Source organism: Hyla sarda, chromosome 9, assembly GCF_029499605.1.
Source record: "Hyla sarda isolate aHylSar1 chromosome 9, aHylSar1.hap1, whole genome shotgun sequence".
NCBI classification, from domain to species: Eukaryota; Metazoa; Chordata; class Amphibia; order Anura; family Hylidae; genus Hyla; species Hyla sarda.
Window position 1 is genome coordinate 10,346,962 of NC_079197.1, and position 18,710 is coordinate 10,365,671.

The window sequence follows — 18,710 nt, forward strand, 5'->3', positions numbered from 1 at the left end:
CCATGCTTTCCTGCAGGACTTGAGCCCTGTATGTACCTCTTTATCTTTTTTACTGCCGGCAGTATGACGGCAATTTTCCCATCCCGGAGAACTCCTTTAAAGGAGTACTCTGGCGAAAATGTACTTATCCCCTATTCATAGGATAGGGGATAAGTAGCTGGTCGCGGCGGAGTGGGTCCGACCGCTAGGGCTCCCCGTAATCTCCAGAATAGGACCCCGGCTCTCTCAGTGAGGAGTGCTTGTTATCTACCAGTAGACGGCACGCACTCCATTCATTTCTATGGGAGCGCCGATAATGCCCAAGAGCTGTACTCAGGTCTTTTCCGCGCTCCCGTAGCAATGAAAGCTGCAGCCGGCACCTGTCCCCTGTGGATAGGGGATAAGTACATTTTTGCCAGAGATCTCCTTTAATACACCTTGACAGTGGTCAGAGCCTAATGCAGAGCTCTAAATCCACTGTATGAACATCAGGCTGAATGATAACAATTTGGAGACCTTCAGCCACCACTAGGGGGAGCTTACGTACCCACAGATGGTGATCATTATTAAAGGGGTACTTCGGTGGAAAATGGTGCCAGAAAGTTAAACAGATTTGTAAATTACTTGTATTAAAAAATCTTCACCCTTCCAGTACTTATCAGCTGCTGTATATTACAGAGGAAGTTGTGTAGTTCTTTTCTGTCTGACCACAGTGCTCTCTGCTGACACTCTGTCCAGTCAGGAACTGTCCAGAGCAGGAGAGGTTTGCTATGGGGAATTGTTTCTGCTCTGGACAGTTCCTGACATGGACAGAGGTGTCAGCAGAGAACGCTGTGGTCAGACAGAAAATAAATTAAAAAAGAAAATAACTTCCTGTGTATTATACAGCAGCTGATAAGTACTGGAAGGATTAAGATTTTTCCAGAGGATAGGGGATAACATGTCTGAGCGCGGGGGGGTCTGGCTGCTGAAACCCCTCGTGATCTCCAGGCCGAAGCTGGGGCTTCCGTGTTTGTGATGTAATGCCAAGCCCCCTCCATTCATGTCAATGGTAAGGGGGCGTGACGGCTGTGATCGCCGGTCATCCGTCACAGAGCGGAGTTCTCTCAGCACACTGGATGACTAGGATGCCGCAGCAGAGATCGCATGGGGTCCCAAGTGGCTGGACCCGCGTGATCAGACATGTTATCCCCTATATATCTAGGGGCGGAGTACCCCTTTAATTTCTCCTGTGGTGGTGCTGCTGGTAAACGGAACACTTACTGCAGGGTTGTGATCAGTCAAACAATCCCTCCAAAGCAGTGGTCTCAAATTGTGGCCCTCCAGGGGGGGTTGAATACTTTTGCAATGTGCTACATATTGTCCTTTCATAAGTGAGTGTGAGCTATTGGTACAGTCTTAAAGACTAAATCAGTAGATGGAATGGATCAATATAAAACTATATCAGTGTTCCCCAACTGGCGTGCCTCCAGCTGTTGCAAAACTTCAACCCCCAGCATGCCAGGACAGCCAACGGCTGTCCTGGCATGCTGGGAGTTGAAGTTTTACAACATCTGGAGGGCCACAGTTTGAGACCACTGCTCTAAAAAATTGGGATTGACCAATGAAGCTAACCCCTTGAGGGATACAAGGGCAACACACAACCAAAAATGATAGCCGAAATTCTGTAACATTACCCCTATAGAATGGCGCCCACTGACTGAATTTGGGAGGTGATTGTAGGTTCAGGGGTCAAGTCCTAGGAAAAAGGGTGGGAACTCAACGCAAGATTTCCTCTCAAGGGCTGGTCCTGCAGAACTCCTGCTAATGGGAACAGTGTTCCTGCCTTGGAAAAAGTGCAGGATCTCTGTTCCCATGCCTTCCTGTAGGACTTGAGCCCTGTGTAGGTCCATACCTGTAAGGGACCATAACTTTGGAGGTAATACTCAGCTTCTTGGAGCTATAGAGGGTTCGGAACGAGCTCTTGCACCTAGATCCTGATGTTTAGTCCCTCTCCTATATACGAAGACACTAGGGGGGAGATTTATCAAAACCTGTTGTCCATAGCAACCAATCAGATCACTTCTTTCATTTTTAACAAGGCCTCTGAAAAAGGAAAGAAGCGATCTGATTGGTTGCTATGGGCAACTCAGCAACTTTTCCTCTGGACAGGTTTTCGTAGATCTCCCCCCTAGGTTTATAAGTGGCACGTGGTATATGAGGGCCCCTGTGACAGGTTTTGCATTGGGGCCTAGAAATGACCCCCTGGTTGTACCCAACTTTCCAAATAATGTGTGAGACCTCAATATTAGAAGCAACAAAATCACCAGACCGCAGACGTTTGTCAACTTTCCAAATCCCTTTCTTATTGACATTTTTCCACAAAAGACACGTGACGTATAAATGGCCACCATTTACTTTTGAAAGCTGGTAATGGAGGTCAAACCAAGAGCAAAAAGAAAAACCAAACATGTCCCCAAAGTCTCTAGCTGATGCCAGTCAGGGCAGAATTGTGCTAATGTCACCATCTCCTCATATTTTGCTGGTACAAAAAATTTTCTAAGACAGAAACGTTTTCTACGCATGAAATTCACAGGGACCAACGTCCAGTTCGTGGTGTCAGGGGGGAGGGGCTTAAGGCTGCCACATGTAAGTCTTTGATGTATCAATTTGAACCACCGATGGAAAAGTCTTATCCTCTTGAGGTGGCACCAAGACTGGCTGCTCCAAGCTGCTCTCCTTTTCCTTCTCGACTTCTCCTTCCCACAGGCTGATGAGCGGGGGGTAGAAATCGTTGAGCGGGATGAAGGACGCCCTCTGCATGTACTTTTTTAGGGAATGTCCGCAACTTTTGTAACGGAGGTGATGTCCTGCATATACAATGACAGCGGCCATGCATAGTCCAGCAATGAGGGAGCCTAGAGCTGCTGAGAGGGCAATACTGACCGGCCGGCCGACCGCAGCCACGGAAAAAGAAGCGTCTTTGGTGGTCACATTGAGACAAGACTGTTGACTGGGCCGGGACAGGGATGACACAGTGAAGCAAACCTCATACTTGGTGGCTGGCTGTAGATGTGTCAGGTTGTACTCTTGTATATCTAAAGGAACTTTGGCAGTGTAACTAATATGTGGGTTGTGTATCCTCATGGTCGCAGAGGTCCATAAGGCTGGAACAAGGACGTTGGGCGCATTGGCTGGCCCACCTAACATCTTCCACTCCACCACAACGAAATTGGAATGGACCTTCTTGGTAACTATGGAAAGAGAAGTGAACTCTTGCTCCTCAGTCCCATTGATGAAGACGACAACACTTTTACTGTCTGTACCATCTGAGTTCCACATTTGGCACATGTATGACCCAGAGTCTTCTTCGGTGGCATCCAAAATCTCCAGAGAACCCTCGGCTAGGATATGGATTCGTCCCGTTCCTCCCGATATTCTTTCTCCGTGAGGGGTTATCCAGTATATTTCAGGCTTTGGGTGACCACTGGCTTGGCAATTGAGAGTCACCAGCTGGTGTTTGGAAAGGTGAAGCCGGGACGGGAAAGAATGTTCATCTATTAGTGGAGGACAGCGACTTAACCAAGCTTGTCCTTGTATTTCCTGGAAGAGGTGTCCACTAACCAGCGGTGGGCTGGTACAAAGTGTGGCTTGGGCTTCTATCAGCTGAACTGATGAGAGTCCCTTCCAGTTGTTCTGGCAATCACAGCGCAGAGGATTACTGTATAAGCTGATTTCAGATAATCCCGGTAGTGTCTGAAATACTTTAAGCGGTATTAGTGCCAATCGATTATTGCTAAGAAGTAAAGTCTTCAAAGCACCAACGTTGGGCCCAAAGGCACTGGGGTCCAGGTAGGTCAACCTAGGATTGTTGAAAATTTCTAATTTAATAAGCTCCGGTAGGTCCTGGAAAGCTTCGGCTTCCACACGTTCTAGATCCTCCATTGAATTTAGGCTGAGTTCCTCAAGATGAGGCATGTCTTTGAAATCTCCAGTCCGAATTCTACTTATGGGATTTTTGTTAAGGTCCAAGAACTTCAGCAGTTTCAAGTGCTTCAGTGCTTCCTTGGGGACAGAAGTCAGACGGTTATCGAAAAATGAGAGGCTTTCCAGGTAGTCCAACCCAAAGAAGGCATTTTCTGGAACCCAGTTGAGTTCCATCCCCGCAAGTACTAGACTATGTAACCTTCCAAGAGGTTGAAAATTCAAGTTTTGAAGGGCGCTTACGGGATTCTCCCCAATCATAAGTATTTCGAGATTTGGAAGGTCTTCGAACCATGTGGAGTCGATGACACGTAGACGGTTGGCATTGAGGTGAAGTCTCAGTAGCTTTCCCAAGCCGGCAAAGGCTCGAGGACCGATATAATTGATCTGGTTGTGATTTATATATAGTTCTTCTAAACTCTCGAGATCTTTTAGGCAATAGTCCGGCAGCTCTGTAAGCTGATTCTCCTCTAGATAAAGGGTGATGAGATGGGAAAGGTTGGACACGCTTAAATCCTGAATGCTCTGGAAGTGGTTTTGAGACAAGTCAAGTTCGGTAAGGTTGACCAGATCTTGAAGCTCCCATCCCATATGTGAAATCTTATTACTCTGTAGAAGGAGCACTTGGGTGTCGATGGAGATGTTTTCCGGGATGTGGGTCAGGAGTAGGTCATTGCAGTCCACTGTTTTCGCTTCGTGGTACACGGACTGTGGTGTGAACCAGGGCCTTGTCTCACAGACACATTGAGGAGGACAGAACGCCAAACCGGAGATGTACGATGACTGGCAAATGAGCAGAAGGGTCCAGGTCTTAGTCCAAGGAATTGATCTCTTCATTCTTATGGAATGGATATGAGGCATGAGATCAGAAGAAGACAATAGTCCGGGTGTAAGTAGATGGATCTGTAAGGAGACAAAAGAAAAGGCAGAATTAAGTGAAGGAATGGAAATTCTTCAGCTATTAAAGGGGTATTCCGGCCAAAGACATCTTATCCCGTATCCAAAGGATAGGAGATAAGATGTCTGATCGCGGGGGACCCGCCACTGGCCCCCGAAATCTCCGTGCAGCACCTGCATTCTATAGTGGGCTGATGCTCCATTCTCGGAAACCTCTTTGTTTCTGGGACTGGAGACGTGACGTCACACCACACCCCTTGTGACATGATGCCATGCCCCCTCCATTCATGTCTATAGATATGAATGGAGGGGGCATGGCGTCATGTCACGAGGGGGCATGGTGTGACGTTACATCCCCAGTCCCAGAAACAAAGAGGGGGCGTGATGGTGCACCAGATGTCTGGGGTGCCGCAACTGAGATCACGGGGGTCCCCAGTGGCGGGACCCCCGCGATCAGACATTTTATCCCCTATCCTTTGGATAGGGGATAAGATGTCAAGGGGTGGAGTACCCCTTTAATCTATTAATGCCCATCTAAAAGAGGAAGACATGGGGGCTCTGGGTAAACCCCCGATCCCAGCAGGATCAGCAGTGAAGGGACCTACTGCCATACACACATATGTTTTTACCCTAATGTAGACAAAAATGTCTCAAGACAAGCAATACAAGTCTATGGAGGGGGAGGAGGGAGCTCATGACAAGCAATACAAGTCTATGGAGGGGGAGGAAGGAGCTCAAGACAAGCAATACAAGTCTATGGAGGGGAGGAGGGAGCTCAAGACAAGCAATACAAGTCTGTGGAGGGGAAGGAGGGAGCTCAAGACAAGCAATACAAGTCTATGGAGGGGGGAGGAGAAGCTAAAGACAAGCAATACAAGTTTATGGAGGGGGAGGAGAAGCTCAAGACAAGCAATACAAGTTTATAGAGGGGGAGGAGGGATCTCAAGACAAGCAATACAAGTCTATAAAGGGGGGAAGAGTGAGCTCAAGACAAGCTATACAAGTCTATAAAGGGGGGAAGAGGGAGCTCAAGACAAGCAATACAAGTCTATGGAGGGGGGAGGAGAAGCTAAAGACAAGCAATACAAGTTTATGGAGGGGGAGGAGGGAGCTCAAGACAAGCAATACAAGTCTATGGAGGGGGGAGGGGAAGCTCAAGACAAGCAATACAAGTTTATGGAGGGGAAGGAGGAATCTCAAGACAAGCAATACAAGTCTATGGAGGGGAAGGAGGAATCTCAAGACAAGCAATACAAGTCTATGGAGGGGGAGGAGGGATCTCAAGACAAGCAATACAAGTCTATAAAGGGGGAAGAGGGAGCTCAAGACAAGCAATACAAGTCTATAAAGGGGGGAAGAGGGAGCTCAAGACAAGCAATACAAGTCTATGGAGGGGAGGAGGGAGCTCAAGACAAGCAATACAAGTCTATGAAGGGGGGAAGAAGGGAGCTCAGAACCAGCATTGCAAGTCTATGGAAGGGGAAGCTCAAGACAAGCAATACATGTGTATGGAGGGAGGAGGAGGGAGCTAAAGACAAGTGATACACGTCTATGGAGGGGGGAGGAGGGTGCTCAAGATAAGCAATTCAAGTCTATGGAGGAGGAGGAGGGAAATCAAGACAAGCAATACACGTCTAGGGAGGAGGGAGCTCCAGATAAGCAATACAGATCTACCCACTAGCTCTGGGAGAACTGCAAATTATAGATGAAGTGTGCAGAGCAGAAATTTACAGAAAAATACAATATATATGTAATATAATGGCCAGGAAAAGTGCTGCTCCTCGAGTACACATACAGTGCAGCGCATTCCGAAACGTTTAACGTTCACACTACAACAGAATGTCCGCTTGGAATTTATATGCTTTGCTGGCAATGGGATTGTACTGCACAGTCCACACGTCAGAAATTCCAATATGGCGGTTAATTCTTACGGGGCAATACGCCCGGAACTGTCCTGCAGTCAGGACAGCGCTTAGATTCTGTGCATACATTAACCGCCATTTCCTATAGGGCAGTGGTCTCAAACTGTGGCCCTCCAGATGTGGCAAAACTACAACTCCCAGCATGCCCGGACAGCCAACGGCTGTCCGGGCATGCTGGGAGTTGTAGTTTTGCCACATCTGGAGGGCCACCGTTTGAGACCACTGCGATAGAGGCTGCTGCGAGCACAAGCCATCCATTCCGGACGTATTTCTCTTACAGCGGCCTTCGTGTCTGCTGCGATCCGCCGTGGACAGTTAGCGCCGTCCCATTCGCCGGCGGACTCAGCGGGAAGACGTTAGCTGAGCCGCAGAATCCCACCGAGTGGTGTGAACGGGCCCTTAGGGTTTTCTCACAGATTAAAGCTTGTGCCAATGGAGTGTGGTGCAGTTGCCCATAGCAACCAATCAGGCCGCAGCTTTCATTTTCTAACGGGCCTATCAGATTCCAGATTTTGGAGAGTAAAAGCCTCCGCCTGAGTGGTTGCTATGGGGAATGCTCTACCGTCCATTTCTGTCGGTTTTGATGAACCCCGCCCCCCATATTATAGCGTTATTTATTATATATACACGTTCTTTGGCGCCATTAAAGCTTCAATATCCGTTTTATACCATTTCTTCCCCTAAGCCGTAGATTAAGTTATCCCCCCCCCCCCCATCCTCCATCTTGGCTCGCTTAGCCCGCGCCAATGTTTTCCCTTTCTTCCCTATCAATACGATTCCTTGATCCCCTTATTCTTGCCTCCACCTCGTGCCGCTTCCTCTCCGCCCGTCCTTCCTTATAATTCGCCGGCTCCCCTCATTTGTCTCCCCATCTTAAGCCCCTGTCTCCTACGCTCTTTTTTTTTTTTTTTTGCTCGCACTAAGATGTTGCCATGGCAACACCCTGAGCGTTTTCTCCCAATGACAGGAGAATGAAGGCTCATTGTTAACCCTGAGCGCGCCGCCCAGCTCTGCTTCGCCACCAGATCATGTACGGCGAAAGTCAATGAACGCCAAAGCATGTCCAGATGTGTGTACAGATGTAGTAGTGCTGAGTTTGTCATTTGTCTCAGACGTTTGATCTGTTGTGTTATAGACAGATATAGCTGTGATGAGTTTGTCATGACGTTTGATTTGTTGTGCTATAGACAGATGTAGCAGTGCTGAGTTTGTCATTTGTCATAACGTTTTATCTGTTGTGCTATAGACAGATGTAGCAGTTCTGAGTTTGTCATTTGTCTCAGACGTTTGATCTGTTGTGCTATAGACAGATGTAGCAGTGCTGAGTTTGTCATGACCTTTTATCTGTTGTGCTATAGACAGATGCAGCAGAGCTGAGTTTGTCATTTGTCATGACCTTTTATCTGTTGTGCTATATACAGATGTAGCAGTGCTGAGTTTGTCATTTGTCCTGACGTTTGATCTGTTGTGCTATAGACAGATGTAGCAGTGCTGAGTTTGTCATGACCTTTTATCTGTTGTGCTATAGACAGATGTAGCAGTGCTGAGTTTGTCATTTGTCAAGACGTTTGATCTGTTGTGCTATAGACAGATGTAGCAGTGCTGAGTTTGTCATTTGTCCTGACGTTTGATCTGTTGTGCTATAGACAGATGTAGCAGTGCTGAGTTTGTCATGACCTTTTATCTGTTGTGCTATAGACAGATGTAGCAGAGCTGAGTTTGTCATTCGTCCTGACGTTTGATCTGTTGTGTTATAGACAGATGTAGCGGAGCTGTGTTTGTCATTTGTCCTGACGTTTGATCTGTTGTGCTATAGACAGATGTAGCTGTGATAAGTTTGTCATACTGTTTAATCTATTGTGTTATAGACAGATGTAGCAGAGCTGTGTTTGTCATTTGTCATGACGTTTTATTTGTTGTGTTATAGACAGATGCAGCAGTGCTGAGTTTGTCATGATGTTTTATCTGTTGGGCTATAGACAATTTGCAGCAGTACCGAGTTTGTCATTTTTCATGAAGTTTTCATCTGTTGGGTTATAGACAGATGCAGTAGTACTGACGATGTAATTTGTCCTGACAGATGTAGCAGAGTTTGACATTTGTCATGATGTTTTTATCCGTTGTGCTATAGACAGATGAAGCAGTGCTCAGTTTGTCATGAGGTTTGATCTGTTGTGCTATAGACAGATGCAGCAGAGCTGAGTTTGTCATGATGGTTTGTGTAGATATGCAGCAGTGCAGAGTTTGTTATTTGTCATGATGTTTATATCCGTTGTGCTATAGACAGATGTAGCAGTGCTCAGTTTGTCATTTGTGATGATGTTTATATCCGTTGTGCTATAGACAGATGTAGCAGTGCTCAGTTTATCATGATGTTTTGTGTCCAGATGTAGTAGAGCAGAGTTTGTCACTTGTCACGCCATTTTAATCTGTCATGGTAAAAACAGATGTAATAGTGTTTGGTTTGTCAATTGTCGTGACGTTTTATCCATTGTGCTAGAGATGTAATAGTTTTAGGTTTGTCATGGCGTTTTAACAGACAGATGTAGCAGTGCTGAGTTTGTCATTTGTCATGACGTTTTTCTGCCATGGTCTTCAAACTGGGGCCCTCCAGATATTGCAAAACTACAACTCCCAGTATTCCTGGACATGTAGCTTTTTCCGTGCATGCTGGGAGTTGTTGTTTTGCAACATCTGGAGGGCCACGGTTTGGAGACCACTGTACTTATTGGAATGCAGGGAAACTTACTGCATTATTTGGACTTCACATAAGTAATCAATCATGACAAATTCACCTCTGCTACATCAGAGTCAAATACCTGTGAACCACTAAACCGCAATAAGGGAACACATAACGTAGGTTACTCCACCGAGCCGCCATCTTGAAAGCCGCCATAGTGATTATCTGAGGCACTCTGATTTTTAAAGGGCCATACACGTAATATCTGTAATGAACGTACCCTGCCATGTGGTTACATGTATAACACCGCTACATGCAGCTTCAGCACTAGGGACAGCTCATTCTGTATACAGGACCATCAGGATGTCCCGGTCCTCGCCACACTTGGCATTTTGTTCATTTTTGTTTTTTGGTGGCTGCGCAGCTACAGTACATTTATCTATAAGAGTGTTTACCAAATAGGGTTCCTCCAGCTGTTACAAAAAACTACAACTCCCAGCATGCCCCAACAGCCGGATGGACAAAAAATCTGGAAAAAGGAAATCTGAACACTGATTGGTTGCACATATCACATATTTTCCCTATACTGTGACATCACTGTGTGTATTATCCCTGTACTGTGACATCACTGTGTGTATTATCCCTGTACTGTGACATCACTGTGTGCATTATCCCTGTACTGTGACATCACTGTGTATTATCCCTGTACTGTGACATCACTGTGTATTATCCCTGTACTGTGACATCACTGTGTGTATTATCCCTGTACTGTGACATCACTGTGTGCATTATCCTTGTACTGTGACATCACTGTGTGTATTATCCCTGTACTGTGACATCACTGTGTATTATCCCTGTACTGTGACATCACTGTGTGTATTATCCCTGTACTGTGACATCACTGTGTGTATTATCCCTGTACTGTGACATCACTGTGTATTATTCCTGTACTGTGACATCACTGTGTATTATCCCTGTACTGTGACATCACTGTGTGTATTATCCCTGTACTGTGACATCACTGTGTGCATTATCCCTGTACTGTGACATCACTGTGTGTATTATCCCTGTACTGTGACATCACTGTGTGCATTATCCCTGTACTGTGACATCACTGTGTGTATTATCCCTGTACTGTGACATCACTGTGTGTATTATCCCTGTACTGTGACGTCACTGTGTGCATTATCCCTGTACTGTGATGTCACTGTGTGTATTATCCCTGTACTGTGACATCACTGTGTGCATTATTCCTGTACTGTAACATCACTGTGTGTATTATCACTGTACTGTGACATCACTGTGTGTATTATCTCTGTACTGTGACATCACTGTGTGTATTATCCCTGTACTGTGGCATCACTGTGTGGATTATCCCTGTACTGTGACATCACTGTGTGTATTATCCCTGTACTGTGGCATCACTGTGTATTATCCCTGTACTGTGACATCACTGTGTGCATTATCCCTGTACTGTGACATCACTGTGTGCATTATCCCTGTACTGTGACATCATTGTGTATTATTCCTGTACTGTGACATCACTGTGTGTATTATTCCTGTACTGTGACATCACTGTGTATATTATCCCTGTACTGTGACATCACTGTGTATTATTCCTGTACTGTGACTTCACTGTGTATATTATCCCTGTACTGTGACATCACTGTGTATATTATCCCTTTACTGTGACATCACTGTATATTATCCCTGTACTGTGACATCACTGTGTGTATTATCCCTGTACTGTGACATCACTGTGTGTATTATCCCTGTACTGTGACATCACTGTGTGTATTATCCCTGTACTGTGACATCACTGTGTGTATTATCCCTGTACTGTGACATCACTGTGTGTATTATTTCTGTACTGTGACATCACTGTGTATATTATCCCTGTACTGTGACATCATTGTGCATTATACCTGTACTGTGACATCACTGTGTGTATTATCCCTGTACTGTGACATCACTGTGTATTATACCTGTACTGTGACATCACTGTGTGTATTATCCCTGTACTGTGACATCACTGTGTGTATTATCCCTGTACTGTAACATCACTGTGTATTATCACTGTACTGTGACATCACAGTGTGTATTATCTCTGTTCTGTGACATCACTGTTTGTATTATCCCTGTACTGTGACATCACTGTGTGTATTATCCCTGTACAGTGACATCACTGTGTGTATTATCCCTGTACTGTGACATCACTGTGTATTATCCCTGTACTGTGACATCACTGTGTATTATCCCTGTACTGTGACATCACTGTGTGTATTATCCCTGTACTGTGACATCACTGTGTATTATACCTGTACTGTGACATCACTGTGTATTATACCTGTACTGTGACATCACTGTGTGTATTATCCCTGTACTGTGACATCACTGTGTATTATCCCTGTACTGTGACATCACTGTGTATTATACCTGTACTGTGACATCACTGTGTATTGTCCCTGTACTGTGACATCACTGTGTATTATCCCTGTTCTGTGACATCACTGTGTGTATTTTCCCTGTACTGTGACATCACTGTGTGTGTTATCCCTGTACTGTGACATCACTGTGTGTATTATCCCTGTACTGTGACATAACTGTGTGTATTATCCCTGTTCTGTGACATCACTGTGTGTATTATCCCTGTACTGTGACATCACTGTGTGTATTATCCCTGTACTGTGACATAACTGTGTGTATTATCCCTGTTCTGTGACATCACTGTGTGTATTATCCCTGTACTGTGACATCACTGTGTGTATTATCCCTGTACTGTGACATCACTGTGTGTTATCCCTGTACTGTGACATCACTGTGTATTATACCTGTACTGTGACATCACTGTGTGTATTATTCCTGTACTGTGACATCACTGTGTATATTATCCCTGTACTGTGACATCACTGTGTGTATTATCCCTGTACTGTGAAATCACTGTGTATTATCCCTGTACTGTGACATCACTGTGTGTATTATCCCTGTACTGTGACATCACTGTGTGTATTATCCCTGTACTGTGACATCACTGTGTATTATCTCTGTACTGTGACATCACTGTGTATTATACCTGTACTGTGACATCACTGTGTGTATTATCCCTGTACTGTGACATCACTGTGTATTATCCCTGTACTGTGACATCACTGTGTATTATCTCTGTACTGTGACATCACTGTGTATTATCCCTGTACTGTGACATCACTGTGTGTATTATCCTGTTCTGTGACATCACTGTGTGTATTATCCCTGTACTGTGACATCACTGTGTGTATTATCCCTGTACTGTGACATAACTGTGTGTATTATCCCTGTACTGTGACATCACTGTGTGTATTATCCCTGTACTGTGACATCACTGTGTATTATCCCTGTACTGTGACATCACTGTGTGTTATCCCTGTACTGTGACATCACTGTGTGTATTATCCCTGTACTGTGAAATCACTGTGTATTATCCCTGTACTGTGACATCACTGTGTGTATTATCCCTGTACTGTGACATCACTGTGTGTATTATCCCTGTACTGTGACATCACTGTGTGTATTATCCCTGTTCTGTGACATCACTGTGTGTGTTATCCCTGTACTGTGACATCACTGTGTATTATCCCTGTACTGTGACATCACTGTGTGTATTATCCCTGTACTGTGACATCACTGTGTGTATTATCCCTGTACTGTGACATCACTGTGTGTATTATCCCTGTACTGTGACATCACTGTGTATTATACCTGTACTGTGACATCACTGTGTATTATACCTGTACTGTGACATCACTGTGTGTATTATTCCTGTACTGTGACATCACTGTGTATATTATCCCTGTACTGTGACATCACTGTGTGTATTATCCCTGTACTGTGAAATCACTGTGTATTATCCCTGTACTGTGACATCACTGTGTGTATTATCCCTGTACTGTGACATCACTGTGTGTATTATCCCTGTACTGTGACATCACTGTGTATTATCTCTGTACTGTGACATCACTGTGTATTATACCTGTACTGTGACATCACTGTGTGTATTATCCCTGTACTGTGACATCACTGTGTATTATCCCTGTACTGTGACATCACTGTGTATTATCTCTGTACTGTGACATCACTGTGTATTATCCCTGTACTGTGACATCACTGTGTGTATTATCCTGTTCTGTGACATCACTGTGTGTATTATCCCTGTTCTGTGACATCACTGTGTGTATTATCCCTGTACTGTGACATAACTGTGTGTATTATCCCTGTACTGTGACATCACTGTGTGTATTATCCCTGTACTGTGACATCACTGTGTATTATCCCTGTACTGTGACATCACTGTGTGTTATCCCTGTACTGTGACATCACTGTGTGTATTATCCCTGTACTGTGAAATCACTGTGTATTATCCCTGTACTGTGACATCACTGTGTGTATTATCCCTGTACTGTGACATCACTGTGTGTATTATCCCTGTACTGTGACATCACTGTGTATTATCTCTGTACTGTGACATCACTGTGTATTATACCTGTACTGTGACATCACTGTGTGTATTATCCCTGTACTGTGACATCACTGTGTATTATCCCTGTACTGTGACATCACTGTGTATTATCTCTGTACTGTGACATCACTGTGTATTATCCCTGTACTGTGACATCACTGTGTGTATTATCCTGTTCTGTGACATCACTGTGTGTATTATCCCTGTACTGTGACATCACTGTGTATTATACCTGTACTGTGACATCACTGTGTGTATTATCCCTGTACTGTGACATCACTGTGTATTATACCTGTACTGTGACATCACTGTGTATTGTCCCTGTACTGTGACATCACTGTGTATTATACCTGTACTGTGACATCACTGTGTGTATTATCCCCGTACTGTGACATCACTGAGTATTATACCTGTACTGTGACATCACTGTGTATTATCCCTGTACTGTGACATCACTGTGTATTATCCCTGTACTGTGACATCACTGTGTGTATTATCCCTGTACTGTGACATCACTGTGTGTATTATCCCTGTACTGTGACATCACTGTGTATATTATCCCTGTACTGTGACATCACTGTGTGTATTATCCCTGTACTGTGACATCACTGTGTGTATTATACATGTTCTGTGACATCACTGTGTGGATTATACCTGTACTGTGACATCACTGTGTATTATCTCTGTTCTGTGACATCACTGTTTGGATTATACCTGCTCTTTGATGTCACCAGATTAATGTTTCTTATTTATGAAGTTACAGGGGTCCCTAGGAAACCCAATAAACTTCTTTGTGTTAGAGAAGATTTGACAAAGATCCAAAATTCTGTTTTCAATAATTTCGTGTATCTGAATAGAGGTCAGACCTCAATCTTCCTTATACAAAGCTCAAAATAACCCACTATTCATTACACATCTATACAGCCACATTTTCTGCCCACACCCACCACTAGGGGGAGCTCACCACATACAGATTATACATGTCCAAAGAGCTCCCCCTAGTGGTGACTGTAAGCAGAATAATAGTTATCATTAAATTCTTTGGTCTTGTGAAGCAGAGCTGCCTCTTACTTTGCAGAAGGCCCACCCTACCCAGTGCCCATTGTATTCCCCCCCCCCCCCTCAAAAAAAATGGGGTCATATTCATTCTAGTCACATGATACAAATGAAGCAATCACTAGCTACTCAACAGGCTTTAGTTAAAAGGACCCCTACGGGACTACTTTCCAAAAACATCACAGCGCCCCCTGCTGCACTATTGAGGTACAATAAAAAAACATTGCTCTTTACAAACCCAAAGTTCATTCGATCTACATGTGAAATGGGGGGGGGGGGGTACTTTTCTGGTACAAACGATCCCCCATAAAAAGGCTACAAATCTTCCAGGTAGACTCCCTTTATAATAAGTTCAGCGTTTGTGCCCATGATTTTCGGATGCGTATGATTTTCCTTGCTTCCTGCAGTACCCCCGTCCACCTCCAGGTGTCACTGTTTTTATATATTTTTTTTTTTTGCTGAACATAAACAAAAGATTTTTTTTTCAACCTTGTAACTAAGGAAAATCCAAAACTTTTAAATATTTAACATTTTCACAATGTTTTTGTTGCCCTTTAATTTCGGCCATAGGTGGCGCTCAGCACTGGGAAATATATTGAAGTATACGTGGTTTTGATCAATTATCCTATATGGTCTTATTTTGTGTATATATAATGTTATTATTTATTTATAAAAAAAAATAATAATATATATTTATATAAAAATGATATTAATATGAAAATAAAAACATAATAATTATTCAAATATATATAAAATAAATAAATATATATTTAAAAAACAAATAAATGAATATATTTAATATGAATAAGAAATATCATTAAATAAATATAACTAAATAATTAAATAAATATGTGTGTGTGTGTATATATATATATATATATATATAAATAAATATTTAAAAAAATAAATATATGAATATATATTTAATATAAATAAGAAATATCATTAAATAAATATAATTAAATACATATATATATCCTATAAGTTCTTATTTTGTGTATATATAATATTATTATTTATTTATATAATATATATGTATATATTTATAAATTATATTAATATGAAAATAAATAAATAATAATAATTAAAATACATATAAATATATATTATATATAATAAAAATATTATATATATATAAAAATAAATATATATATTAAAAACATTAATAAATGTATATATAATTAATATAAATAAATAAGAAATATCATAAAACAAATATATATATATATATATGTGTGTGTGTATATAAAAAAATTAAAAAAAATAATATATATATATATATATATATATATATATATATATATATATATATACATATACTCACACAAAATAACATATAAAGACCATATAGGATCATTTATATTGGGCATGCTGGGAGTTGTAGTTTGGCAACATCTGGAGGTCCACAGTTTGAAGACCGCTGCAGTACAATGTTGGGTATATATATTTACTCAACACTGTACTGCAGCGGTCTCCAAACTGTGGCGCTCCAGGTGTTGCAAAACTGCAACTCCCAGCATGCCCGGACAGCCAACGGCTGTCCGGGCATGCTGGGATTTGTAGTTTTGCAACACCTGGAGCGCCACAGTTTGAAGACCACAGTTGCACTGTGTGAGGCTGACATCATCTCCACATGACGTCACCTTCCACAACAAGGCGACGTGCCACATAGCAGAGCCGAATCGGCGCATGCCATCCACTTTCATGGGGAGCGAGAGGAATCTGGAGTCAATGAGGCAGAACGAGACGGAGAATTGACGCCAACCATTAAGCCGCCACGCAGGAGGATGGACGGTATAAGCCATAGACCATGTTACCGCCATAGACTATCTTACCGTCTAGCAGGCTGCGGTCTCGTGGTCCCCACCGATGAAGAAGATGGTGGTCTTCAACTCTCCGCCGTCAGCTGTTACGGGCTGGGGTCTATCATTCTTTGTCTTCGTCTCTTGGTCCTTGGCTTCCCCAACCCTATGGAGACGCCTCCTGGAGGGGTCTACTTGAAGCGGCGGTGGTCTTTGTCCGTCATGGTTTCCTCCCGGCCTCGTTCTTCTTCTCTCTCTCTCTCTCTCTCTCCCTCGTGTTCTGCTTTGTGACTGTTTCTTTCTCCTTTAGACGGAATAAAAGGAGCATTTTAGTCTGACAGGTGCTCCGAGCGACCAATGGGCTCCCAGGGCTCCCGAGGATGCGACCAATGGAGGAGACGGGGAGGCGGGCTGGATGGATGTGTAAAGCTTCTGATATAGAAGATGACAACACACGGTGATATTATGAATATGGATCAAGCCTGAGATCACATCGCTGACCTGCCTGGAAACAGAGGATTTGGCATGTTAGCTCATTATCCCCCACCCTACGCCGTCCCCAATCCCCCAACCCATCTCGCCTCGGCTCGGAGGGGAAGGGCTGAGACGTCGGGGCAGACAGAAGTGGTGGCTTATTAGAAACCAGACACATCTGCATCTGCTGCAGAGATCCCCGCACTGCCATGATGCATCCATTCTATCCCCCCCTTAACCTATTACAGGCACCTGTGACTTCATACCGCCCTAATTCTAATAAATACTACTGTTACATGGGCAGAAGTGGTGTCTATCCCCCTGCACCTTGCTCTATATTTAAAATACTGATATTTTATTACATTGGCATTGTGTGCCGCCAATATGGAGGCATATGTACAGTTTGGAGCACCGTATGGCGGTGTAATACTATTTGTTAACTATATAATGTAATTATATAGGTACTAAGTGGCAGTGTCCAATAGGTGCTGTTTGGCAGAAGTATTTTGGTACTGTAGGGTGCAGTTATATGCTCACTATGTGAAAGTATTATGTTTGTACTGTATTGTACTTTTATTTAGTAATATATGGTAGAATTTTGAATGGCACTGTTAGGTGTTTAATATATAGCAGTATTATAGAGTGCCTACATAATACTGCAATATGGTAAACACATGACAGTGTCTTACAGTGCCCACATTACACTGCGATATAGTAAACACATAACAGTGCCTACATAATACTGTAATATAGTAAACACATAACAGTGCCTACATAATACTGCAATATAGTAAACACATAACAGTGCCTACATAATACTGTAATATAGTAAACACATAACAGTGCCTACATAATACTGCAATATAGTAAACACATAACAGTGTCTTACAGTGCCCACATTATACTGCAATATAGTAAACACATAACAGTGTCTTACAGTGCCCACATTATACTGCAATATAATAAACACAACAGTGTCTTACAGTGCCCACATTATACTGCAATATAGTAAACATATAATAGTGTCTTACTGTGCCCACATTATACTGTAATATAGTAAACACATAACAGTGTCTTACAGTGCCCACATAATACTGCAATATAGTAAACACATAACAGTGTCTTACAGTGCCCACATTATACTGTAATATAGTAAACACATAACAGTGTCTTACAGTGCCTACATAATACTGCAATATGGTAAACACATGACAGTGTCTTACAGTGCCCACATTATACTGCGATATAGTAAACACATAGCAGTGCCTACATAATACTGTAATATAGTAAACACATAACAGTGCCTACATAATACTGCAATATAGTAAACACATAACAGTGTCTTACTGTGCCCACATTATACTGCAATATAGTAAACACATAACAGTGTCTTACAGTGCCCACATTATACTGCAATATAGTAAACACATAACAGTGTCTTA

At 43.0% G+C, this 18,710-nt stretch overlaps 2 protein-coding genes across 4 annotated transcripts in view; one reads left to right on the forward strand and one right to left on the reverse strand.

Annotated features, from left to right (window-relative positions):
* Positions 1-2,304: 2,304 nt before the first annotated feature.
* On the reverse strand, positions 2,305-17,552 carry LOC130290397 (leucine-rich repeat neuronal protein 1-like). 3 transcript variants are annotated; one of them, XM_056537983.1, is made up of 2 exons: positions 16,828-17,552; positions 2,305-4,845 (listed from the first exon to the last, which is right to left on the reverse strand). In XM_056537983.1, exon 2 carries the CDS (start codon positions 4,801-4,803, stop codon positions 2,593-2,595), a length of 2,211 nt encoding a protein of 736 aa, XP_056393958.1. In that variant the 5' UTR covers positions 4,804-4,845; positions 16,828-17,552; the 3' UTR covers positions 2,305-2,592. The 3 variants fall into 3 exon arrangements, with proteins under 3 accessions (XP_056393958.1, XP_056393960.1, XP_056393959.1); XM_056537985.1 differs by lacking the exon at positions 16,828-17,552 and adding an exon at positions 7,561-7,657; XM_056537984.1 differs by lacking the exon at positions 16,828-17,552 and adding an exon at positions 7,040-7,191.
* CFP (complement factor properdin) overlaps positions 16,656-18,710 on the forward strand; it is a 48,902-nt gene continuing 46,847 nt past the window's right edge. Inside the window, exon 1 of the mRNA XM_056537988.1 lies at positions 16,656-16,786. Coding sequence (XP_056393963.1) covers positions 16,780-16,786 — 7 coding nt within the window. The 5' untranslated portion in view covers positions 16,656-16,779. The remainder of the gene's footprint in view (positions 16,787-18,710) is intronic.

Excerpts from the sequence above, each read along its gene's own strand:
- LOC130290397 (XM_056537983.1), bottom strand. The coding sequence starts at position 4,803 with ATGCCTCATATCCATTCCATAAGAATGAAGAGATCAATTCCTTGGACT.